The following is a 27,533-nucleotide window of genomic DNA, read 5'->3' as shown; positions in this document are numbered from 1 at the left end:
CTTCTGTTTCCCTGAAGTGAAACCACCACATTTTGGGTTGGAAAAGGCAAAAACAGTTTTAAAAATTTTTCTATTTATTTTCTAGTTTTCAAAGAATAATTATTTCAACTGCTCATTCTGTTTAGGACATTAACCAGTGTTGAAATCCCTGAGTATCCATCAGCATCGAAATGGAATTTAATTAAAATTCATGCTGTAGTTACATTTTGGCTTCCCTGGTATCACCACGGAAGGCTGAATTAGATGGTGCATGTGGGGAACACTATTCCATCACAAAGCTTCATCAGAATTTGACAGGTGTAAAGACTTTCAGGCCCAGTGGTGATTTTGGCAAGGAGAGTCTCAAACCCACTGTTAACTAATGAGCATGCAACTGGTTTTAAAAGGAGAGTTTTGGCCAACCCCCACTTGTAGGAGAGGAGAGCAGGGAGGCACAAGGAGTCCGCTTTCTTCTGCAATACCATCATAACCTCAGTACAGTAGATAAAGATGCAGATGATCTCCAATACCTTAGACACCTCTCTTTTACTGTGTCTGAAAACTAATTTGGTTAGTTTGAAATTAATTCCATTTTTTATGTCCTAGCTCTTCATCTTGATATGGCTGTTTGCTTTGCATTGTTTGGTTTTAGTTATATGCATTTGTGTTCTCCATGTTAATATTCTACTCAGTAGCTATGTTGGTGGTTAAGATACTTTTAAACACCTGCCATATTTCAGATTGCTTTGATTTAAATATAATGTTCTTCATTTCTGTTGCATCCCCAGCAGAAGCAATAAACATAATGAACATCTCTTACAGGGGAACAGGGTAGTAGTGCACAATATCTAATAAAATGTTGGCTTCATTGAAGTCACTGGTAGTTTTTCTATTAAGTTCAGAGCAATCAGAAATTTGGCAGATCGTATAAATATCAGGTTTTTAATGTTTGCTTTACTGTGTATTCCTTTTTTTTTAATCATCACAGTAAGAGGCAGACTTCCTAGCTTCAACTGAGCAAATAATGATACTAAGAGTTGCGGAAACATGAGTGTCCAGGGTAACATGTTTTGTCGTGAAATAGGAGCTTGTATTTGGTGAAACTTAAGCCATTTTCAGTGTTGTGTAGCTGTTGTTTGGTGAAAGTTAAATGGATGTGGTAGTGCATACCTCAGTCACATGTTCCCTGTGCTGTCCTTACTCCTCACTCATAAGCTTTGATATAAATTGTGGATCATTGGAAATGTTCTGCGAGGCAGGTTGGTCTGGATTTTATTAAAGGAGGTGAATCTCTGAATATGCATGAAGGAGAACACAAAGGCTGTGCTATCTTCAAGGACTTCATAATTTCAATCCTAGCACTTGTTTTTTAGAATCACTTCTTGTGAGAAACTAAATAACTTTAATTCAGTGGCACTTAACTCAGTTGCAGAATTAGGCAATAGTGATACTGTGTCTGACCAAAGTAATTTTGAATCTTTCTTTCAGTCAGCTAATGATGTCTGGGACATTGCTTAAATTTATGCATCCAGTAAATTACTATGAAAATATCAGCTGTGATCAAATATACTAACCTTTAAGAGAAGAACCTGGAATGATCACATACTATTTAAAAGCATAAACACTTGAGAAATGTAGTATGTGTGGATTTCTATGAGCATCTCTGTTCTGAAGATCCTCCCTTCTCTCCCTGAAATCTTGGATTTAGCTGCCCATTGGTTTTGCTGATTCCAAATGGAATAAACAATGCAAAGTTTTTAATTAATGCAAAAGCATATAAATTGGTCTATTAAAATCCCCGAGAACCCAGCATGTCTTGATAGATATTAGTCACATTTTTAATACTCTCCTGGGAATCTGTCAAACTATGCTAATGAGGTCAGCAAGCAACTGGAATAAGACAGAATAGATCTTTAAGATCTTATAACTCTAAGGCATGTAAATCAACCTGTGTGTGCTTTTCGTGACAAAAGAAATGTAGATAATATTTTGCATTATGTTATTTGAGTCTCTTCTCTGAAATCTTCACCTCCTTTTGATGAACCTACAAGGTCACTTCTGCGTGTACATTTATCTTCCTTATTCATGCAATTTAGGTGAAACACCAGTTGAGGAGCTGTTAATGGTTTCTTCTCTTGTCAACTGCGAAACCTTTCAGAAGAGAGAAATAACCAACCACTTTTCTGTCTCATCTGTTCTTACTTTCAGCACCTCTGTATCTCCCAGCTATCTCTCCCTGTCCTCCCCTCTTGACAATCACCACGGATCAGGTCTGTCTGTTGTAGCTGACTCCTCAAACCATCTAAGCCACTTTGATTTCCCTCTGTTCAAAGCTGCAGTTTGCCCGTTTTTGTAACAGTAGATTGATGTGACCTGTTAAAGTGATCATCTTTAATATCCTGCCAAGTTTGTCTTATGAGTGCCATTATAACCACAGGTCCAGTATTCCTGTACTTTGCTGTGAGCACTGCAGATAACTGATCGGTTTTTAAGGACTCTGACTGCAATGCCTTAGCGGTCACGGAGAGCGATGTGGGTGCCAATGCCTGCCAGCCACCACAGCAGCAGGGAAATGTTTGCTCTCCCAGCAGTCTTTACCCAGACTACGTCATGCTAAATGACTGGATTGGAGTGACTGCTGAGTTTGTACTGCAAACTGGGCTAAAGAGATTCTCTTACGCTAATGGGAAAAAATGTCTCTTATCTACCATGTGCCACTTAAGAGACCTTTATGCTGGGTATAGCCTGAATCCTGGCTGCTGTGTTTGTTGGGAGAGCCCATGGGCAGATTTTGTTAGACTTTGGATGGGGCTCATTGACAGGAACAAGGCGTAGCTCCCCTTCTCTTTCAGCTCATCCCTCCAAGAGGCTGAAAGTGCTGCCTGCAATCAAACCACTGCAAACACAACCTTTACTGCAGCTCAGGACCCAACACATATTTGATGTACTGACAAACTTGTCAGTTATTTCTTACAGGAGTATAACTAAGAATAATGGACCTGAACCTCATTTCTCTGCTGCCAGCTTTATACCTGTATTACTCTGCAACTTTAGTAGGTCACACTAGTACAGAATCAAAGTATATGAAGGGGGAAAAAAAATCCATGTATTGGAAAGGGAATGTGGGCCAAGATTTTAATGGAACACTAAAGCTAAATGAAATGTGTGTTCACACTATTTTTCAGTAAAAAGTCATTGTACAATTTGTATTTGCTATTATAATAAAATAATCCAATTGCTCATATATCTGTAGCCACACTGATGCCAGTTTTTTGCTTCCTTCCTCCCAGAATTAAAGAAATCAAGGATTTCATTCCATAGTCTGAAGCTTTAAAGCTTTAAATTTGGTCCTTGCTCTGAAAATCTTTAGCAGTAACTAGTTGCTTAATTTATTTTGATTTTACTAATTTAATTAACTGAGCAATATGCTTCCCTATGAACATTCAGTACCCGCTCAGTATGTTGTAGGTATAGCTTAAAGATTCTTGTGCACCCTCTCTGAAAATTAAGGAATGGTTGGCTGAGCAGAAATAGGTGGGGTTTGTTTTTCAGTTAACTTGCTTTTGCCTTCAGAGCTCTGGCTTTGAGTAATTAACAGCTGGTGATGTGCTTCAGGTTTCCTCCACATCAACCTGAAAATTGTGGAGCAGGCTAAGAATGCCAACAGGTGAATTGTGAAGCAGCTTCTTTATTATAGGCACAAGTTCATTTGGCTGCTTGCTTTTTAATAAAGTCTCATGCCTACCTCAATTTCTTAAGCTTTTTCCTATGTCAAGTGAAGATGCAGGGAGAGGAAATGGAGGGTATTTCAATAAGGTAGTTTATAAATAATATTTTGTTTGGAAAAAAAAAAAATTTCCACTTCTTAGAAATTCTGCCCAGCCTAAATTTTCTCTGACTCTTTGTGATTCTTGGGATTCTTTTGTCCTGTTTGACTATATATCTCTGAGGCAAGCATTAGCAAACAGCCACACAGGGTTAGATGGCATTTAGCTGGATGCATTTGGACTTTTATTTTGTTTACTGGGAAAGCATTCAACAGTCTTGATGCCTAAGAATGGAATCGATAGTTTCTTCTGTTCTTCGAAGCTTGAAAAGTTTGAGCTTAGATCTGTTGGCATGGTATACATCAGTGCTGTGCTGCCCAAGTGCTTCATCGCCATGTGAAATAAGAAGTTGGTTTAGCCGCAGCTTTTCTCTTTGAAGATGTTCATGCACTGAGGAGCACCAGCCGGCAGTGTAACTCATGTTGGTTTTCTGATTTTGTCTGCAGGGGAAGGAGGAATGAAATTAATGGGGAAAAAAACAAAATAAGAGGTTGTGTGCCATTATAGTGCCAAATGGTATGTAGAGAGGATCATCAGTTACTTCAAAAAGGAAATCTGTTTAACATAGAAAAAGAACACAGTGTAAAACTATCTCAGTGAAGCTATTTTTCTTCATAACTGCAACTTCAAAAATAAGGCTACCTTAATGAAGATGAATATAAATGTTAGCATGAGTCTCAGTGGTTTTTTTCAGCTGCATTTCTGGTTTGTTTTTAAGCCTAGGCAGAAAAAACATTTCAGCTTTGCAAAATAAGAAGTTACGTCAGAAGTGGGACAGCCAATAAGTGTCTTTCTGTAGTTCTAACAAACTGGATTATTAGAGTTGTTACTGCTGGTTATCTCAACTATTTTTACTGTTCTAAATGAAGCAATTGACACCTGTTGTTTGTAGTCAGTTTATCCTCTTTTGGTCTTTTGACCTAAGCCCAGATGCTTGATGAGTGCTGAGGAAATTCAAGTACGAGCTGTTTCAATGATAACTACAACATGAAACCACCATTGCGGTGTGCTCTGTACCTGCTCCTTCTGTGGCCAAGCAAGGCCTCTGAAACAGGAATCCAAGGAGGGCTCGTGGCGACCTCAGGTATTATTCGGACCCAGCACGCTTCTCTGCTCCATCTGTTTCGGATGATGCTCTGATGTATTATTCGGTGGCTGTTTGAAAAGGAGGGTGGCAGAAAAGCGTGCTTCCATCTTATTCATTATTCAAGATCTGGCTGGTGTTGTCTAGTTGACTGTTTTTACTTTTATGACGTACCTGTCAGAACTGGGCAAAAGGCATATGTTTCTGGAGGGAGCTGACAGTGAATTCGCTCTTTAAGGTTAATATTTTTGAACACAGCCCATTACTTTGTGGATATATTCTCAGTGTCGACAAGGTCTTGCATGCAGCTCTGAGTTTGCTGGATGGTGATACAGGACATATAAATTAGTTCATGTAGAGGCAGAGATAGTTAAGAAATTGCAGGAGTTTTTTATTTCCATTAAAAAAACCCCAAACAAACAAACCACAAACCAAAACAAACTAGAGCAGCATGCTTCCCTGCAGAGAGAAGAGGGCTTACAGTATGACTACTGACTTAACACGGTGCCTCTGTTTTTCATTAATGACTTTTAGGCCTTACAGCACCTCTCCTAGGCAAAATGTCATGTTGCCTCCCTTTTTGCCTCTTGGTGAGCATATTCCATTTTCTTAAGCTTGTGTGTACAAAGCTGAATTTCATTTTGCCACCACATGATGTTCAGTGTTATTTTAGTACAGTTTCTCCGAGATGTTATATGTTGTAATTTGAGCCCAGGGGTTTGCTCGCTCTTCAGATCAGTACAGAAATCAAACAAGCAAAAGGTATCTTTCTGCCTCATATCTCTAAGGATTTGCAGTTGCCTGAAGAATCTAAGACCAGATGCCACCGGTATTAAAAATGTTTCTCTTCTTTTAGAAGATAAAAATCTCTGGGCTAACTTCACCAGTGCTTTAACATCATGAATAGAATCAGACTGTGACTACCAGGACATGCATCTTTAATTGTTTGTCTCCTGGACTAGCAGGGAAGCATAGGCACATTTTTTGAATTAGGGAGAAAAAGAGCAGTAAATGTGAATTACACTTCAGAGGCTTGTAAAGCCATGTAAGAATTTATGGGCTTGCTGCATTATTCAAGGTACATAATTTTATTACAGATCTGAGCAGCACATGGGACAACTGATTTATTGTTATTGTCATATTTTACATAATGTTTTAGAAGATTTTACTGTATGTATTTTAAAAAGTACAGGGCAATTCTTTGGGAAATGACAGTCTGAGCTAATTTTTAAGGAAAGCAGAATTCTATAAACATGCAAAAGTAATCTATTCACGCTGTGGTAAACAAGCCATTACTTAGTAAATGATTGAAAGCATCTCATCATCTCATCCATTACTCTTCTCTTAGTATCTTATTTGAGTTAGAGGCTAGAAAGCAAAAATAGAGATATGCCTTAAAATACAATACCGTTCCTCTCTGTAACAGCATTTTTATTATATAATAAACATTATGTATAAGTAATTTTGTATAGATGGTGATTGATAAACATCAAGTTCACATCGCTTTGGAGCAATGACCTGGTTTTGGTTGAACATGAGTGGTAGTATTTGTCTCTACTGTATGACTAGTCTAAAGCTAGACTAATCAATGATCAGTGCCTAAGGCTGGTGGCTGGAGTTGCTCCCTGGAGAAGGCAGCCAGGCAACTACCTTTGACACTGGAAACCAAGTATTAGACACTTCAAGTCTAAGTAACTGCCAGTTTGGCATTAAAGCTGGAAACTGAATCATCTGAATTGAAAACCAAAATATTTTTCGTTTCAGTGCGCTGTTGCAGATCCTCATCTGCACTGGTTTTGGTTGCTGCCTCCCAGATTCCTCCCCTGATTAAATCTCCGTGTTAGCAATAAATTCCCTCTTGCTGCCTGCTGGGGAGTCCAGGCTGTGAAGGAGAATGACAGACCACAGATTTTAATATTCGCTTCCAAAACACATGACAGATGAAATATTTTAGCTATCCACCAAAGCAGTTCTCTTTTTGGTCCAGTGTTGAAATTTGATTAAATTTGTCACTGGTTTATGATTTAAAAAAAAAAAATCTTAAAAGGTTGAGGCTTAGATATTTGGGGATTTGATCTTTAAATTAGGAACCTGAAGCAGACCATTTGTACTTGTCGCTGCCGTTTCATTACCCGTTCCACTGCTTCCATAGTGTGGGCGGAATATTCCTTCATGAAGCTGAATCTCGCTATCTTTTCTCAAAGATCCTAATGAAGATAAATTCTGCAGTCAGCAGTTGTTTTCTTTCCAAGAATTCTTCTTAATTTTGCCTGTGTTGCAGGCATGGTTCCTGCTACATTATATATCTTTTTCCTTTGAGTGCAGTGATCCAAAATCAGGCAAATAAGAGCTACAGGATGTGGAAGAGTGCTGCACAACTTTGTTTATAGCCTGCCTACAGCAACCTCTCCATAAGCTGGCATTGGGTTACATGGGACATACAGCAGAGCTGCAGTCTGCTGTAGGGTGGCTGAATCATTCATGCTGGAATCCCTTTGCCTGTCACTTCTCGACATGAGGGGGTACCTTTGTACAGCTAGAAGGGCTTTACCATTTGTAATTTTTGCACAAGGGAATTCTAGGATCAGGAGCCTTTGATAGCTACCACGAGGTGCTCGCATGTCTGATGATGTTCTGATATCCCTGGCAGTGTTCAAGGCCAGCTTAGACGGAGTCTAGGGTGACATGTTTTAGTGTGTAGTGTCCCTGCCCGTGGCAGGGGGAGTTGGAACTAGATGATCTTAAGGTCCTTTCCAACCCAAACCATTCTGCGATTCTGTGTATTGTATGAAACCTGGGCCCTTATGCAAATCCTTGTCATGGCTGCACAGGACACTGCAGAATCCGAATGTCCTCTGTTTCATTAATGTGGAAGGTTCATGCCACATGGCTTTTGCCAGGTGCGCTGGGTGAGGCCTAAAGTCTCATAGCTCATGATCCTGCCTCTGGCAGCAGCCAGTAAAGGAATCTTGGGGTATAGCATGGCCAGCAAGTCTGTGTGGTATCTACCTGATTATGGCCTCCCAGCTTCTAGCATTCACTCTTCATGGACTGTTGGAGAAGGAGGAAACACAGCATCTGTTACCCCTGCCAGATTTATCTCCAGTTTGTCTAACCACTTTTTGATTTCATTCAGGCTTTTAACGTCTGTATTGCTGAGGGGCAATAAATTTTGTAACTCATTACATGTTCTGTTGAAAAGTATTTGTTTTCTGCAGCTTCTCAATCTCCCCTCTGGTAATTCCTATGGATTTCCAATAGTTGTTGTATATGAGAAGTAGTAAATAATAACTCAACCATCCACCTTCTCGGTGCTGTTCATAATGTATAGACTACTATCCAATTCCCCTTCTTTCCCTCACTGAAAAGTCATGTTCTGGTTACTCTTAGCTCATATAAATCTGTGCCATTCAAAGTGCTGTGTAAGCAGTTGTGGTAATTAAAAGAGGAAAATTAAACATACACCTGGGCACAGAGACTTAGAAGCACTGAGAATTTGTGACTATAGCTGACATTATTGGAAGGCATCTTCAGGCAGAAAATCAGGGCCTTAGTTTGGAGATATAGAGGGATCAATAAGGGTACTCTCAAAGGGATTCAGCTGTATCTGAGCTCGAGAACAGCCATGTGATATCTATTCTGTAAATCTCTGTTCCATTGAAATGCTGCAGAATTGTTACCTGTTCTGAATATAAGCAACCAGGTTTTCTGAAACAATCACCAAAAAAGTCACTGTACAGCAACTTGAAAGAGACTTAATTTCACCCTCCAAGGATCAAGGGCAGTGTCGTCTCTGTTTCATGCTGGCACAAGTTTTTTGGGAGTTAGGGGTTTCGAATCCAAAACCCAAAGACTTTGGTGATACCAATGGACTGTCTATTCCTGTACCCCAGGAACTGAGAATCTGCTGAAGGGGAATGTTTTTAGGAGCAAAGCTATTCAGCCACAAGGCTCAAATTATCTTCAATAGCATGCTCAGCCAAATCTTAAAAAGAATACAAGTACACATTAGTTAAGAATTAACATAATTATGTTCCTTGAGTATGGTGTTTATTAAAATATAAACTCTGTGAACATCCACTTGAGAGGAAGCTTCTAAATATTTTTAAAAGCTTAATTTTCAGTCACCCTCATTTATTTTTTCATTAAGAGAGAAGAAAAAAGATGGCACTTGACTTTCTGAAACTTTCCATTTCCTTCTCAGATATAGCATCAAAAAGTTGCTGAGTGTCCTTAACTCTGCTGATACAGCAAATTCAGGAATGGTTTAGATTTATATGAAAAGCAGGGACATGGTATAACATTTTCAAAAGTGCCTGAGAGCTGCATTTGTGAAGCTGTTCAGACAACTAAAAGACCAAGAAATTATGCAAAGAAATTTTCAGGCGGATGTGCTGACCATTAATGCAGTTTTCACATCTGGATTTTGAGAAATTTACATTCTTAGGCATTGAAATGCTTTTAGAAATGGGACTATTTTGACTGAATTGGACTGAAAATGAGTTTTTCAATAAGAATTCTGTGATGGAAGATCCAAGTGCCTGGTCACTTACACCATTTGAAAAATAGGATTTAACCTTTGTCCTGGCACCCCAGGTAGTGTAACACCTAAATACTCTTGTAAGTGTTGGTGAGCAGCCCCTGAGTAGTAACCTGAGCTCTCACACCACCTTGCAATGAGCCATACTGTTTGGAAATACTAGTGGTCCACAGGAGGCTTTGCTCTCCAGAAAGCATCTTTCCCCAAGCTTGCTGGTGTGGGAAGTGGCACAGCACAACAGGGACTGGTTTTTGTCCAGATGCATCTCATAGAACGAAGAGGAGACAGTTTCCTAATGGATCTCAGCTCCCACTTCAATTTGTGTTCCACTTTGCCCTGCATATCTGTTTTTCTGCTGACTTACTGAACTTCTTTGTGTTTTGCAGAATGCCAAAGCCAGTTACGACTTCAGCAGTAACGATCCCTTCCCATACCCCCGCTATACAGATGACTGGTTTAACAGGTAAGTGGATTTTGATCAGCCTGCTCTTTGCTTTAATTTGCTTAAGAAATTTTAAGTATTCGCTAGTATTTTCTCCTAAATTCAATGGTTCCAGAACAGAAGGTGCAGTCTCACTACTGATTGAAAATTAGAGGTTACTTATGACTTAATTTTCTTACATAACCTCTAAATAGCACTGAACAACCATTTTAAACTTCATAAATGATGCTGCTGCTTCAGAAGAGTATATATTTAGATTTATATGTTTTGAGTGGGTGATAGTCATATACCTTTTTCTGTCAGCTATCCTAGGACATTATGGTAACGCAAGTCTTTATAGATTGGTTTCCCATCTATTGCGTCTGAGGCAGTATCATACCTAGCTTCTTTAAAGGGAGTAGGCTGGAGACAGGAAAAGGCTTTGGGGGAAAAAAGTCCTTTCATCCAATTATAGATCAAGAAGGCAGAAAAGCAGCATGATGTAGAATGAGCCATTTAAAAAACAATTAGACCTTACGTAAAGTTCTGAATAATCTGTCTTTCACCTTGATTTAAAGTTCGTGTACATGGGTAGCATTTCAGGGCTGATTCTGAGACATTTCTGGCTACTGGAGGAATTAAAGTCCATGTACACTGATTGGGAACCTGTTCTGCTGTGCTTATAAACCTGGAATCAGCAGTGCAGCTGTGCTTCTTGTGTTATTTCTCCTGAATACATCATGACTTCTCAAGACTCAGTCCTCCTTCAGTATGTTCGGGCCTTAGCCAGTTTCCAGTAGGAGAAGGTCTGGTCCTCAAGGTATGGCATAAATAAGAATGGCCCAAAAGAAAAGGCTTCAGATTTTAGAAGGTGTGACTTTTTTGTTTGTTAGTTTCCCTAAACTCATTTTTTCTTAGAACAGAACAGAAACACATTTTACAGGGTTTTTAAAAAACATGTGTGCCCTGAGTTCTGCCTCTGTCCCATAAAAAAGCCCTTTCTGTCAGGCTCCTAGCAAGTTGTTAATATAGTCAAGGGTGCAGAGTCCAAGGCACACCTATAAGGTGTGTTTATTACCTAGTGATCTCAGCATCCAGCATCTCTAGCTCTGCAGCATGCTCCCCAGGGTCTCAGGCAGGTTCTGGCTTGGATGTGCAAAAATTTGTTTGGGATATTTTCAGTGAAATTTCCAAATGTCTCCTAGATGTAGATGTAATTGATGTTGCCAGCATTTACACAGCAGCCCCACTGAGGTTCTGGAATATATATTTGAATGTGGTTTTCATCTCTATCTTAATATGGCTGTATGGATGGTCTCTGAGTTTTGTGTGGGGTTTCTTGTTTTTCTTTCTAAAGAAATCAGTCTTAGTTCTGTCAGAATGACACAACGAAGAAGGGGAGCAGGTGTGCTTCCACCTCAGACACAGGCTTCCTGGAATGGATCAAACAGATTTAGGAGCTGTGATGTCCTCCTTTGTAGTCCGGCCATTTTTCAGCCAAAGCAAGATGCCAGTGAGAGTTCTCCCTCATTTTGGAAAAGGACATCTGACACTTTTAAACTAATATGAATCCAATTAGTGAATGGAAAGTCAGAGGAAGTCTAGAGCTCTAATTTGTGAAGGTCTGCTGCATTTCTTGCTTTATTTATGCAAAGGATCTTTGCAGGAGAAAGATACCACTTAGCTCTGGAGCAGCACAGAGGAAAATTAAATTTAGCTTTAGTGGGTAACGGTACTTTCTGTCATTTTCAGTGTGGAACTTCATAAAACTAAGTGTGTTCTGCCAAGCCCCATTAACACTGATTGTGCTGCTATCAAGTATTTTATAGTGGGGCACAGTTTCCAGTCCCCGCATGTTCTCTAAGGTGGCCATGGAGGCAGAGTTACATCCTAAAGTCTCTTAAAATGAGCCTCAAGCATCCTGGATGTGGCAAGGGTTATGGTCTCTGGCCCCACGTGCCTCTGACTATCTTGAGGCACCTGTGTGAAGAATTGAGAGTGAGCAGCATGGTCACCTGTGACCCGATCTGTAATTATTGAGAACGACATGATTCGAGTTTTCAGAGAACTCCTAACACTTTCTTCTATTTCTTTTCTTGAGGGGATGGGGAGCTCAAGTCAAGCAGAGAAAAGCAATGCAGAAATTGCTTTGCAGATTTCCTTCATTATTCTTCCCAGAGAAAACTGATATGTAGAAAGTATAGCATTCTTTGTCATGAACCTTGGAGTTTCTTTGGTGAGACAGAGAATTTTCTGCCTTGCATGGTAAATCACAGGAGCAACACATTCAGTAAAGCATCCCTTTCCTGCCTGCACAGTTCAAGAAGGCTTCAAGATGCAAGATTTCATGTTTTCTCCAGGCTAAGATGCAAACCATCACACCACATCCAGCTGTTCAGGAGTAGTTGTTACTATGGTTTTCTCTGCATATTTCTTTGCTGTACTGTTAATCAAGCTGATGAGCTCATATGTAAGCTATTACCATAACTTCTGAATTATTATTACTGGTAGGTTACAACTGTCTCCCTGTGACAGTCTGTCTGTCCATATGTGTAGCTGCACAGGTGTGTCTGGACAAGAGAAACCTGCAATAAAGGCTCCATTTTGCTCAGTTTGCAGTCAGTGATATATCTCCCATTGAATTTTATGCATGCAGGAGGATCAGACTCAAAATGGAATAGCATAATACCCCTTTTTCCATAAAGAATACATTTCTATTTGAGCAATTCAAGTGATTTGTGGAACAAGAAGCAGAGGACTGTTCACCAAGGGGCTTTTGTGAGCTGCCAGCTGCATGTGCAAAGTGTCATTAGTCTTCAAGAAAAAGAGGGAGAGGTTTTTGCATGGAGTATTTCATTAATCGCAGCTGCTCTGCTTGTAAGCACAGATTCCCCTTCCACTTTGGGCTTTTTGAGGCTGCTGGGAGCATGTTGGCCTTTCCATCTAACAGCCATTGGCCTATGAAACAAAGTAGGGTGGGTTTTGAAAAGGGAGAGTATGGTGCTTCAGGCAGAGAATTGCAGTCAGGTTGTTTAGCTCTTGTTATGGGGAGAGGCACACAGATGACTGGGCAGCCAAGGGATTTATTCAGGTGCTTATCCTACTGACTGCTTGACTGTGTTCAGACTCACAGCCTGGGGACCAAGCCGGGATAGGGGACACTGAGTGCAACAGGGGGAAAGAGCTGTGTTTGAGCCTGAAGAGCAGTGGGAAAGTGAAGGAACCTGAACCAAGCCTGTTCCCAAAAGCGGAGGCAGCCCCACAGCACTCAGACTGTTTTTTGGAAACCACTTTGGGAACTGCCTGAGATTTTTGCCATGATACAAATAACCAGTAATTATTTCCACTCCTGTAGCCTTTGTATTCTACATAGTCTCTCACTCAAGTAAGAGTTAGTTAGCAGGGCAGAAATTATTCACTGTCTTGGAAACCTGTTTTCTTCAGAGGTAAAAATATCCTTTACTTTCTATGGATCCAAACAGAATACTATTGAATCAAGGAAAGAACTTTCCTTGGCTTCCAGACAGCGCTTATTAAGAGGGTAAACCCACCTGCTTGCCTCCTCCTCATTTTTCAATCAATACAATGAAAACAACATAGTAATTGAGAATTTATATAAACAGATTTAGCAGCTCTTTCTACCCACAGTGTGATGACACAAGTGTCAAGGAGGAGCTACAGCACTACTGCTGGTTCTTGGGGTGTTCGGATGCAGGCAGAGTGACAGGTTCTCCAGAAGAGGAGAATGCTTTTCCTTGTGCAACCACTCAAATTCTCAGAAACTGACAATGTCATGTGAGTAAAAAGGGGATGATGTTCACTGCACAAAAGTGTCCCTTTGAGCTTTGCATATTTAACTGCTGCCCAGTGGAAGCAATTGAAGAGGTCAAGATAGGCAGATTGTCCCAACTATTGAGACTGCAGCTCTCCACAGCCTTCCTTTGCAGACAGCTGAAGTTAGGAAGGGTGGATCCTGTCCTTCACTGTCTGCAGAAGGATTTTAAAGCAGATGAAAAGGAGCCTCCAGGAAAATCTCTGACTCCTTTAAAAAAATACGTTGATAGACACAATAGCACTGGCAGTGGGTGGTAGAAATAGAAATAGTTTTCAAAGACAAAGCGGAACGAAATTTTCATACCCAGTACAGTACTGTTATTTAAGCCAGCTGAAGGCAAAACTGTTTTTCAATTGAATCACCTTCTCCCTCTGTAGTTTTTCATGAATGTTCATGTAAAATGTTTGCATTTATATGTTTATGGAAAATGTGCTCTACATGCTAATATATGGCTTGCTCTACATGCTAATGTGCGGTTTACCTTTGAAGTAAGGTAATGACTTGTTCATAGGTGAAAATATTCTTAATTGTTTTCTATCCCCTAGTTATAAATGTTGAAATAATAGTGAAGAGGTCAATGTTGGAGAGAAAAGCTGTGATTTGTGCCCATGACATGGGTCACTTCGTAGAAACCACAATGGGTATATCAATGATACATGAACAGCAAATAGGGCTAAATTGGAAAAGTCTGCTATTTGCCATTAATAATTCAGCCAAATGCATTTCCACTAAGTCACATGTGATTTTTCTTCTCCCATCAGCAGCACAGTGTCCAAACCTTGAGTTGCTGGAACAGGTCTGCTCGCAGCCTCCGTCTTGCAGTCCAGTGCAGAGAGGCAAGGTGGAGGAAAGGACCTTCTGATAAAATCTTTTCACCAGGAAGGTCCTAATACAGTTCTTTCCCTCTATGAGAGAAAGAGCTCACCTGGCAGTGTCACTGATTTTTTGCAGACCAGCATCAGCCAAGACAAATTTTTAGCAAAGCCATTTATTGTGCTCTGTGGCTTGTAGCTAGCCCACAGGTGACTAGATAATGAATGCCTAGCAACCGTATATGTTTTTCACAGTTCCTTGAACAAGGGCATGACGGAAAACCTGCTTGATTGTTGAAAGAAATTTCTTCAGCAGCTGAATAAGAAATCTGTATCACTCTCCTCACTGCCCCTTTGTAAAAGGAACTCGCAGGAGATCTTCACCCTTTCATGATCACTGTGTACATTCGAGGCCACTCATTTTCTTTCATGGAACTGCCTTTAAAAATTCATTCTTCCAAATACTGCAGGAAAAAGAATGTGCTGCTTCTCACCCTTTTATTAATATTGCACTCACCTTTGCCAGAGATGCTTAAAGGGAGAGAAAGAAAAAAGATTATTAAAACAAAACAATTCTGCTGCCTCCTGGAATGGTTCGTGTGGTACTCCAGATAGGCTTTATCATACAGCACTGCTAATTGCATGAATCCTTAGCATGCTGTAGGAGCAATGCCAGTTTCAATGCAGAGAGTGGATTGATGTGAGCAGCAAGATGGATTCATATTGATTCAGCATCTTAACCTTAAAAAAACCTGACAGCAGCACAGGTTTCATTAGTTTCTCTGCTGCTGTGCTATTTTTTAAAAACTAGATTATATTGTCCGTGTTTATCTTCTCTGTAGTTTAATTTTTGTGATGAATTAGAAGAAAGGAAAATGCCAGCTGCCTTCCTTCAGGACTGCCTCAGAGCCACTGCCAGTTAAAGGGTCTCTGTTAACAGCTGTAAAGCACTTCCGAAATGCCAAGTGTTCTTGAAATGCTGTGTGTCAGCCCAAACGTGGACCTCCGTGTGAGAGTAGAGACATTTCCCACTTGAGCAGAAAGCAGTAGCTCTGTGAGCTGACGGCTGAAGCACCTTGTCAACTCTCCTGGGAATTAGACACTGGAGGAGAGGGATGCGCATGCCCTTAAATCCAGCCATCTATGGGCCTGGCCAGCCAGGCCACAGCTCTGCTGCTGGGATGTGTAGTGACCATTGTGGCTCCCTTCTGCTACTCCAGCTTGATACTGCATCCACCTCTTTCATAGCATTAATACTGTTTACAGTGTTTTACGCTGTTTCTCCTGACTATTAGTTGTTAACAAGGCAGAACCTGAGAGTTAAAAGGAAAAGGTCTCACTAACTTTAAAACTAAATGAAGTGCAAGTATGCATGTTAACCTCAGAGCAAGCATCGTTCATACTGCAGAGGGGAGGTTGGTTATCTCCCACTTCAGGAGGGAATGAACTCATCCATGTATCCAAGTACAGCACTTGATGGTTTGCCATGGAATGTTTCTCCTCTGAAGTGCTGGGAGCTGACTATGAGGCTAAAGCAAGATTGCGGTGGTCCAGCTCAGCTCAGCACATGCATTAGCTGAGGCTCACGTGGTGTCTCCATCTTCCCTTTTGCAGCCATGGGACAAGGTGTGCGGGAGAGGTGTCCGCTGCTGCCAACAACAACATCTGCGGCGTGGGCGTTGCATACAACTCCAAGGTGGCAGGTACAGTAGCAACTCAAGGTGTAAATGGTCCTTAGGCCACTGTGCCTCAGGTAGAACTTCTCCTGCAGAGACGGAGCATTGCCCAGGACGGGATTGCAGGTTGGCACTGGGCCACGTGTTTATTACTTTTCACAGTAGCTGAGGTGAGGAATTTCTCCATGGTTTTGCCTTTTCAATTGAGGGCTTTATATAGCCTCTTTAATAACAGAAGAATAGCTCTGCTCCTTCTTAAGCCAACTCCTTTGTGTATACTGATTTTCAGTGCTGCTTCTCTGCATAGCTGCAGAATCATTTGTGACAAATCTCATTTTGCAGGAGGTAAAATCTAAATTCCTGCTGCAATTAGAAACTGTTTGAAAAGGCAAATCTTATGCTGCTCTTATTCTTTAGGCTCTCACCAGGCAAGGCCTGCAGTGCTGTAAATTTCTGCAGTCGTTGGTTTGCTCTATTTTAGCAACGGATGCGGAGTGGTAGGAGCACGTGAATGGAATGGAGTGGTACCTAGTACCTAGCATTGACACCTTGGGTCTGTTTGGTATTTTTACTTACAACCAGCTCTTGTCTGCACTGATAGACTGAATATAGTGTTAGAAGTGAGTTAGGCTGTCAGATAGCATGTGTCGAATTCGTTTCATCTGAAGAAATTCAGTTTTCCCTCTCTAAGACTTCCATGATGAGAACCAAGGCACAGCAAGCAGAGGTAGATGCTTATGAATTTCATGAATGCCCGTGAATGAATTTCACCTTCATTCCCCAAGCCATACCAAAACACCAGTGTGGATGCACCCACTGCTTCCCAGGAATGGTTCACACTGTGTGTGCGTGGGCCGCTCTGCTCTGCTTGGCCAGGCCCTTTTTCACTGGGGTGTCAGAAGAATCTGGGGAAAGCCACATTTCGCCTGTCATCTACAGGATCGAAGGCTGAATCTCTACTGTAGAAGGGCACCAAGCAATGTTTGCTAAGCTGTTACACCAAGAAGCATCACTGAGAGTTAGTAAATGGCTGGGCAGGTCTAGAGCTTGTCCCCTTTCTTGACAAATGGTAACTTCCCCCTTCAGGGATGGGACATTTCACAGAATTTATATTCTGGCAACGGCTACTTTTAGAGGAATGTGAATTGACACTGTTTCTGGTGACCACCAGCCTACAAATAATCTTCCATGCATGTCCACTTCATAGCAAAATCCCCAAAGATTTTGGAAAGTGCCAGCCTTCCTCCCTAAGGACAGTGTGCACCTGGAGCACCACCGTGTGGTCAGAGGAAACGTCAAGTTGGGTAGAGCTGAGAGTCTGCCGCTGACATGGGTCACGGTCCATGTTTGCAGATGGAATTGGATGAGACTTTGAGCAGCCTGGTCTAGTGGAAAGCGTCCTTGCCCATGGCAGGGGGCTTGGTACTGGATGATGTTTAAAGTCCCTTCCAACCCAAACCATTCTGTGATTCTATGAATTGGAATTTGGTAGCCAAGGATCTGGGGCATCGTGTGTTTTGTTTCTTGTACCTCTTTTTTGCCCTGAAGTCAAACCAGATGACTTGGCTTTTTCTGTTGTTCCCCCACCTGTTGCGGGTCAATAATTAATTCTGCGGTTTCAAAGCAGATCTACATTTTAAAGGCATGTGAAGGGGTTTCTCACTCATTGAGTTTGACTTCATAATTTCTAGCTTGAATTAGCAGATCAGGAATATCCAGCTTTAGTCTGGTTACTATTTAAAGTTTATACCACTTTTTCCAGCCTCACATTTGGCACATGGATTTTTTTATTGAGTATAGTAAAATCACTGGCTTCTAAATCAGGGTACTTGCTGCCATTCATACTGTTTGGCTCTGTGGTATTGATTTCTGTCCCATCTGTGTCCTAAAACTGTTGCGAAAAACTGAATTTCAACTCAAAGCTACAAGTGAGAGTTGGGAGGTATCCCTGGTTACTCAGGTCTCATCTAAAAGGCATCAAGAAGTTGGCTGTCAGTGAAACTGTCCTATGTGTGAGGCATAATAGATGTAAGAGCTTCCTTACTTACAAAGACTGCTGTCTTTGTCATACTCTCTGGCTTTCTTATGGCCAACACTTCGAGGTTTTATGAAGTTGGCGTGTCCTAGGTTTGTATCATTTAACTTGATTTTTACTACAATATGGGTTAAAGGAAGCAGGTTTTAGTTTGCTTTTTTTCTCTAAATACTAGCCATATTTTTCTATTGCGTCTGCATGTTGACACAATGAAATTTTTCCAGGAAATTGTTACATAGTGTGTTTCCCCTCTCTGATTAAATTCTGGAAAAGAACCAAAATAAACAGAAAAAGTACTTGTAAAAGTAATGAAGTGTCGACACATCACTGAGTATAAATTAGAGGTGAGGGGGCCTTACTTGTTTTTCCCCAGTTGTTACAAAATGCTATTTTAAATACTATTAGTATTATTTAAATGCTATGAAATGCTGAGGTTGCTGAATACTGCTGTTTTAAAATTGATTTCAAATAGTTGATGGAAAATTCTATGTGATAAGAAAGCTAACAATTAAGTGCTTTTTATTTCTGGGCCACGCTACATGGCTGACATCCTGCTGGATAAGCACACCCTGGTGAAATATGAGTGGCGAGTGTGGAATGACTGAGTAGGTGCAACCGCCAGCGAATTAAAATACCTGTAACTGGGAGATGTCTCCAGGTGCTGAGATTTCATCTTGTGCTGGGTAATGCATAATTCATGTTTATGTTGATTAAATCTACAGGTATTCGAATGCTTGACCAGCCATTTATGACAGACATTATTGAGGCTTCCTCTATCAGTCATATGCCTCAAGTCATAGATATATATAGTGCCAGCTGGGGACCAACTGATAATGGAAAGACTGTGGATGGGCCTAGAGAGCTAACATTGCAAGCAATGGCAGATGGTGTGAACAAGGTAACAATCTTATTAAATAATCTGGGTACTGGGGCAGAATGATATGTACACACTCGTGCTGAAACCGATGACTTGGGAGTGCATGATCCTCCCATAGATGTTGCAGAACACAATGCGATTGTGTCAACTACCCCAACTGTTCAAGGTCTGTTGATGTTGTCTCTGAAACACTGTGGCATTGCTTTTATTGTATATTCTCAGGGTCCTGTGCTATCTTGCATGGAATTGTGTTTATCTCTAGTCAGCTTACGTGTGCTTTTCATATGCTATCACAGTCAAAATGGAAGAGCTGATCCTGCAAATATTGACCAGGTTGAAACATGCCAGCTGTACTACTGACATCATAGTGTCTGTTTTGGTGTGCTACCAATTTAATTATTGTTTTGGATTTGTAGTGTATTTCAGGTCATTATTATGGCTATGATTGAACCACAACTGTTCAGATGTCCATGGAGTAATAGGAGGCTCCTTGTTTATTCCCACCTTTCCACCTCCTCCTAGGAACAGTCTGTGGTCTTTGTTAAAGACACTCAGTATCATCCTGCAATCTGTTAAACCTGTACTCTATTAGAAGATTGGGTAAAATGTGTGCCACAACTCAAAAAGAAAACAAATCAGTCCAAAACAGACAAACCTTGCATGGCTCTGTCTCCATCTCTTTTGTGTCATGTAGCTGCTCTAATTCTGTAGGGAATGAGCCTCCTCCCCTTGGTTGATCATAGATGGGTTTCCATAATGAAAAGATCTGAAATTCCCCAGAACATGTGAGGTGGTTTTGTGTGGGAGCTCCGCAATTACTCATTTTTCCATCCAAATTATTTCTTCCTCTTACTCGTGCCAGTTTCTCCCACTCTTCCATCACCACCTCACTGTGAGAAGCACATTCAGTTTACCATGTTTTGTGACATGATAATTAAATCTACTGCTGTGGTAAGTAGTGAAGCATCTAAAGCTTTCTCAAATCCGGAGCCTCAAGTGTTTTGCCTGTAACAGATAAATTATAGTCATCTTCATGCTCTTGACGATAAAACTGGCAATGTACTGCAATAACACAGGAAGACTTGTCACCAATTTCTCATGAGTATGCTCAGTTTTGTGGTATAAACTTTACAAACCTCTTAGAGCTCAAAGTTCCTCTGAAGTCATCTTGACACAAGCTGTGTTTCTTCTCCTGATTTACTTTCATTTATCTAGTGTTGCCATAAAGATCCCCTTAAATACTCCTGCCTTGGGGAGAATCTCTCTGAGGCATGTGACACAGTTGATATATTTTTAGCAACACCTTATGTCTTACAGTTAGTGGATACTTGATCTTTCTTCCATTAATGTTGGTTGGAGCAGAATAAACTCTGAATACAGAAAAACTCCCATATAATTCTTGTGTTATTCTCCTCCCATGCAGAACAGAAGAGACACTAATAACCCTGGCAGGGGAAATGCAAACTAAACTAAAGATATTTTACCCCTCAAGGGAAGCAGATTTTAAATTGTAGTCATGCTTTTTTAAAGTTTGGTATTTAAAAGATCTTCCCATTAACTTGCTATCCTATCACCATATGCTTTAGTTTGTGGAATTACACTGGCATTAACATTCTCTTTGAATGTTAAGTATAGAAGAAAGGATTTTTCTCTTCTCTGGTCACAGTCCCATACTCAGGAGTGTTGAGTGTATTACTTTTTTAATGCCTTCCCCTCAGAAGTGTTTGTGATTCTCTTTAAGAAATATTTTGCAGTATTAAGATCAGAAAGGGTCCTGAGATCTTGGGTTGAACGCTTTTGAAGGAGAGAGTGATGCTGAGCTGCACTCTGGGAAGGATTGCTCTTGTACCTTATCAGAAGACATAAAATGAACAGAAGAGCCTGCATTAGGAAACCAGTTCTGTCAAACAGCCATTGAAGAATTAAAGAGCAGAAGGAATAATATTGGATCCTACATAAGAAAGATATTGTCCAGGGACAGTTACACTTAATTTTATAGTGCCAGTGTCCCAGCTGTCTCCTGGCAATACCTGCACAAGAGACTGCTCCAACCCAAATAAACTCCCTTTCCATTGGGATCATAACATTATCTACCCTCATTTTCCTTATTACATTTCCTGTCAGAGAATGTTTTTCGACGTATACTTTGTTCTCTTTTTGTGGAGAGCCAGATTTTCTAAAGGTACTTCAAGACATCAGCGGATGCTGGGTACTCTCCATGGTGCTTTGAAAAATCCACCACAGATTTTCCTGCATCTAAAGGAAGACTAGCAAGCCTTTGATATAATAACCTTTTACCTAGTTTAGGTCTATAACATGTGCATCAATTTCTCTATTGGCTGTATAAATGTAAATCTTAGTTTATGATTTTTTTTTTCAGAATAAAACCCCCTTATTAAAGAGAAAAGTATAATAAACTGAGAGACAAATAAATGTAGGAATTCCTTTTCTCAGTCTAGAGCTGATTCTCACCAGAGTGGTGGCTCACAAATTAGTGATGAAGATGAAATATTGGCAGGGAGGAAGCAACATGCTGAGAATAAAAATGTGTTATTAAACTAAAAGTAATACTTTCAAATGCCCTGGAAGGAAATGTAAGATCTCATGCACAGAGCACGATTAATATCCTTACTTCTAATGCCATGAACTAAAAATAAATAAGTGGAAGTGATACAGAATTCTTACAGGGAATATGCAGTTAACTGAGTTGGCAAACACAGGTGACATTTACAGGTAACATTTACATAGGTTACTTGGGAACCTGGCTCAAGGAGAAATTCACTGACAAGAGTTTTGTCCTTCCCCCAAACTCCGTTCCACTCTCATGTCCTTTAGAAGTCCTCTTTCCAGAGCTGCTGGGATGCCAGGGGTAGCTAGTCATCTGATAGTGATAAGATGATGAAAACTGCAGAAACTGTAAGACTTCTGGTTTATATGTCTGTGTTCATGGCTTGAAGCCATGCAGCCATAACTGAGTGGGTGAAGGCTGATGTATCTTCTTAGCTTTCCTCTTCTGTTTCCCATTCTTGGCATTTCTTAAGCTAATTCTTGTATTCTGTCTCAATCACACCTTCACTTTGGTGTGCTCTTTGCTTGTAAAGTAAATAAAAGCAGCACTAAAATAACATGATTAAGGACATTAGAATCTGTCCATCACACTGGCAACTCCTGTATGGGCTCTTTTGCTAGCTGCATTTCTAAGGCTGAACACAGAGGGGATGATGTGTGCATGAACTTGGTGTCAGCGTAATACATGTAATCAGAAGGTAGTGGGAAAGGGACTCAAGCTGCTTTTTTTTCTTATCGAGACATGATCCCACTCATTTTTTAGTGCAATCTATGCTTCACTGTGTGATCTGATGACTTTTGTTCGAGGGCAGTAGTCAGCGGTGTGACTGGGTCACTGAATAGCGGTAGTTGCACTGCAAAGATAAATGAGCTCACAGCTGAGTTAGCAGGCGCTTGAGAATAGGGATTGAAAGAGTTTCATACGTACAGACATCCAGAAGGGTTCAGCAGTTACCAGCACTGATTTGGCACAAATGAACCACCTTACCTAATGCAAATTCCAGCTGCTAGAAAAGACATATTCAGGATGTAATTGGAAAGGACTTGATACAACTTCTAGTTTTTAAAGACTATGTTGAAACTTGTGAGTATCCAGTACCTGCCTAATAAGGTACAGGATACTGTACTCACCTACACTCACCCTTTGCTATGGGGCATCTGATGCTGGCTGCCAGCTGTAACAGGAGACTTGCCAGGCTGCACCCCAGCCAGATATCCCTTAGGGTAGTCTGCAGCTGGCTGAGGGACAAATGCTGTTCTGTCTTGTGAAAGAGAGATGCAAAGAATGCACTGCATCACGCTGTCTCTTTCTTTTAACACATCTGCCAGGAGCAACAAATGAATATCTTTAATGAGATTTTATTCTTTGGCCTCTAGACTCTTGTCTGAGGCACATCTGTGATCATGGGGTCTAGGGAGAAAAGGTGAATGTTTCTTTACAGTCTCAGTAAGTCACCAATCTAACATTGTTCTGGGCTGTCCTGAGATATCTTAGCCCTGCATGAAGACCAGGCTGCTCACATGCTCAGTTTCATCACTTGTAATCACTCTGTGTCACATATTTGCAGATATAGAAACTGGATGGATGGATGGGCCCAAAGAGTGGTGATGAATGGTGTCACATTAAGTTGGTGGCTGGTCACTAGATGTTCCCCGGGGCTTGGTATTAGGTCCAGTGTTGTTTAATATCTTTATCAATGATCTGGATGAGAGGATCAAGTATGACACCAAGTCGGCTGGGAGTGTTGATCAGCTGAAGGATAGGAAGGCTCTGCAGAGGGATCTGGACAGGCTGGATCCATGGGCTGCGGCCAGTGGTATGAGGTTCAACAAGGCAAAGTGCTGGGTCCTGCACTTGGGCCATAACAATGTTACAGGTTTGGGGCAGGGTGGCTGGAAAGCTGCTCCGCGGAAAAGGACCTGGGGGTGCTGATTGATGGCTGAGCATGAGCCAGCTTGTGCCCAGGCAGCCAAGAAGCCAACAGCACCCTGGCCTGTATCAGCACTAGTGTGGCAGCAGGGCCAGGGCAGTGATCATCCCCCTGTACTGGACACTGGTGAGGCTGCACCTCGAATCCTGTGTTCAGTTCTGGGCTCCTCACTACAGGAGAGACATTGAGGTGCTTGAGTGGGTCCAGAGAAGGGCAATGGAGCTGGTGCAGGGCCTGGAGCACAAGTGTGATGAGGAGCAGCTGAGAGAACTGGGGGAGTTTAGTCTGGAGAAGAGAAGGCTCAGGGGGACCTTATCACTCTCTACAACTACCTGAAAGGAGGTTGTAGTGAGGTGGGGGTTGGTCTTTTCTCCCCAGTAACAAGTGATAGGACAAGAGGTGACGGCCTCAAGCTGCACATGGGGAGGTTTAGATTGGATATTAGGAAAAATTTCTTCACTGAAAGAGTGATCAGGCATTGGAACAGGCTGCCCGGGGCAGTGGTGGAATCACCGTCCCTGGAAGTGTTCAAAAACCATGTAGGTGAGGCACTCAGTGACATGGTTTAATGGTGGCCTTGGCAGTCCTCGGGTAATGGTTGGTCTTGATGATCTTAAAGGTCTTTTCCAATCTGGTTGATTCTATGATATATTTCTTTGATGAGCTATGGAGGTATTTTAGTGCCGGTGCAGAAATAGAAACTCAGATTCAAAGCAGAGCAAGAAGCCAGGACGATAGACTTAGGAAAAAGCAGCCCAGCAGTGTTGAGCACAGCTCAACATCTGATTGAGAGGTACTTTCATTTGAGGTAAGGGGAGAGTGATCCAGTAGTAGCATTTTCTATATAGATGGCTGGAGAAAGCAAGGCTATGTGATTTACATATCCCTTGTCTGACGTGCGCTTGCCCACTCTGAGGGCTAGATAGCTTGGAGGGGGAGTTAGGGATGGTAGGTGAGATTCCTGTGACACCGCAACACTTAAATAGAGACTTTTTGTTCTCTGGTACCTTGCATCCGGAATTGTATTAGCAGTGATCTTAAACAGGAAAAGGTAACTAGCTCAAGAACAAATTCTACCCATGTTTTATGGTGTATTCTGTCTTAAATGCAGTAACCAGTAAATGTTTCTTATTTGCCATTTCATGAGTCCAGTTCTTTCCAGCTTCAGCTATTGGAATTTAAGGCAGTAGAAAGAAGTAATCAAGCTAAGCTGGTCTCTATAGCTATTTTATGATGTAGGCTTTTATAAGTTGTGAGGAGTTGCTCACGGACTGAATTAATTTCTTGAGACTTCGCTGGCTCAGCCAGAATATATAAGACATGATCCATTTGTGCTTGTGCTGGTGAAAATGTTACTGCTTCCATAATATGGTTCTACCTAAGAAAATGCTGCACAAGTATAAATTGCCAGGGGAGCAGTATTAAGAATTTATAGTCTCATCATGGCTCCGTAATTGGGCTCACCAATGAAAGAAGAAAGCGCGGTGTTAAAAATGAAAGGAAATATTTCTCATTTGCCTCTCTCCAAGGCCACAGACATTGTGTTATTGTTCTTTGAAATATGCTGAAGATAGCACATTAATAAAGTATATGCAGTTAGGTACCTCTAACATCGTTTTGTTTGCTCAACGGCCAAGTGAGGATAGCAAAATTAGTTTATGATCTGGCAACCATCTAATTACTCAGTTTCTGAGGAAGCCTTTCAAGCTTCGGATTAACTCAGGAGCCCTTTACTATCACATTGCTATTGTGTCTGGAATATGCATTATAATTCTGTGCCTTGTCTTACTTATGTAAGATAAAATCAAACCTTATTAAAACCCCATGCAAGTATGTTATATCTGCTTGGAATTCTGAAGTCACCCTGTTCATCTGATAGGATATTTTCAGGCTTTTGTAAAACAGCATAACCAGCTTTTCTGACCCGGTGATGGAATACACAACCTTTGGCTGAGTACACGACCCAGGTTTTGACCCAGGCCCATGACTCTGCTTTCTTGCCACACCCCAGGGGATGGATGTGTGCCTCAGCATAGGACAGGCAGATCTCAAATGCCACTGATTTCTGTTGTGCCACTGGCTTCCTCAGGGATGCCTTGGTCAACTGAGGACCTTGGCTGTTGTAGATTTGTGCTTTGTATGGGCCTGTGACAGGGTTAATTACTACCCTTCACAAAGATTCAAATGACTGTCATATAAAGAGCAGAAAGCTGTTGTATCAATAGTTGGGCCAACATGGCAATATTTGAAGTTCTAAATGTAAATATTTTCTTTGTTGACATCTAAATTACAGTTTTCTAAGAAGGCAAGACAATAATGTAGCCTGAAAGCATAGATTTTGCTGTATCATTCTGACCCCAGAAGTGTTTCTGCTTAATCTTTGTGCTGCAACTCAGCAGCCCTGTGCTTTAGCTTCCCACAAGGCTGATGCTACGAGCTGGGAACCTTTGCACAGTGTTGCGAAAGCCACAGGTGAAGATGCTTCAGATTTTAGCACTCCCCTAGAAATCCATATAGGAAAGGAGAACAGGGATCCAGGAAGTCACAGGCTACCAGATTGCTGGGTGAATCAGCCTGGCAGATGCAAAGGTAGTTGGAGGATGCAAAGGTAGTTGGAGGAGCGAGGGCTCAACGGGCTTTCAGCTGGCACCATGTCAGGGATGCAGGGACACACAGGCAGGCTCCAGAAAGCCCTGGCAGTGCAAAAGATGAGCAGCAGTTCAGCGATGCCAAGGACTCACTGTCTCCGGCTGGCTTACACCACAGAGCCAGACCGCTTGTGCACAGGAGTGGTGGGGAGACTAAGGCAGAGCAAGGGCGTGGGCTCCAGGGTGTCTTGAGAGCCCAGCCTGATGCTCCCTGCCAAGCCATGACAGTGGGCAAATGGTCCCACAGCTCTTCCACAGTCCATCCTTATCCTTGCCATGCCGTGCCCCAGCCTGGGGGCGAGTTCATGTTACGTGCCTGGGCTGCAACTGCACTTTCTGGCATAACCAGTAATCATTAGTGAAGGATTTTAATTACAACACATGTAAGGATTTTCAAGTAATTCAGTCTTGAAGAGAAATAAATGCTCTTTTCAGAGGAAAACACAGTCAAAATTTATGGAGGATGGAAGCTGAGTCCTGTTCATAAGTCAGTAGGACCCATGCAAAGACTTGAAAAAGCTGTAGTATTTTTTGCTTTTCCTGGAAAACCAGCCTATCTCTTACCATAATAGGCACATAAATTGCTATTGAATTATATAGAAGGCCTGAAAACTTCTATTTTCTTAAGGGGAAGAATTACAAAAAGAATTACAATTACTATTGTAATTCTTATATTTCTTATAATATATATATTTATATTATAAAATATATATTATATAAAATTAATTATATATATTATATAATTATATAATATATAATATATTATATAAAATATATAAAATAATATATAAATATATATTATATCTAATATTATATATTAGATATTAGATATTATATATATTTATATATAAGTATATATAATATATAAATATAATATATATATTTCTTATAATATAAGAAATTATATGTCACACAGAAAGGTGTTTATAAAATCATTTGTGCTTTGAATTTGTTACAGAAAGCAATTCTCAGTTCTCTAATTTTTCATATTTTTTTAGATGTGCTCCATCTGCATTTTCTTCCTTAGAAATGAGACACTCCATAAACAGCAGCAAACCATTTGGCTGTCCTTATCCTGAAATACCTTTTCACTGTGCCTAAAAAAAATACCTCCTCACAGTTGGGTGCTGCTTTTTTTTTTCTTCTTATCCTGAGCCCATCTGCCTGGTGGTGTCCTGATGCTATTGTTCCCTGGTACTTTGTTTTTCAGGGCAGGAGCCCGTTCTTTGTTTTTACCTTGTACTGGTTAGAAACTGTTAGTCCTGATCTATGGTTGAAGGATTAGGCCAAAGCCAAAGGG

The 27,533-nt window shown here is 41.0% G+C and overlaps 1 protein-coding gene across 1 annotated transcript in view; it reads left to right on the top strand.

Annotated features, from left to right (window-relative positions):
* Window positions 1–27,533, top strand: part of PCSK2 (proprotein convertase subtilisin/kexin type 2) — a 110,323-nt gene that overhangs the window by 66,600 nt on the left and 16,190 nt on the right. Inside the window, exons 6-8 of the mRNA XM_030490221.1 lie at window positions 9,817–9,893; window positions 16,113–16,201; window positions 18,932–19,107. Coding sequence (XP_030346081.1) covers window positions 9,817–9,893; window positions 16,113–16,201; window positions 18,932–19,107 — 342 coding nt within the window. The remainder of the gene's footprint in view (window positions 1–9,816; window positions 9,894–16,112; window positions 16,202–18,931; window positions 19,108–27,533) is intronic.

The sequence above is a fragment of the Strigops habroptila genome, chromosome 6 (genome assembly GCF_004027225.2).
Source record: "Strigops habroptila isolate Jane chromosome 6, bStrHab1.2.pri, whole genome shotgun sequence".
NCBI classification, from domain to species: Eukaryota; Metazoa; Chordata; class Aves; order Psittaciformes; family Psittacidae; genus Strigops; species Strigops habroptila.
This window is presented reverse-complemented; position numbering and strand designations above follow the sequence as displayed.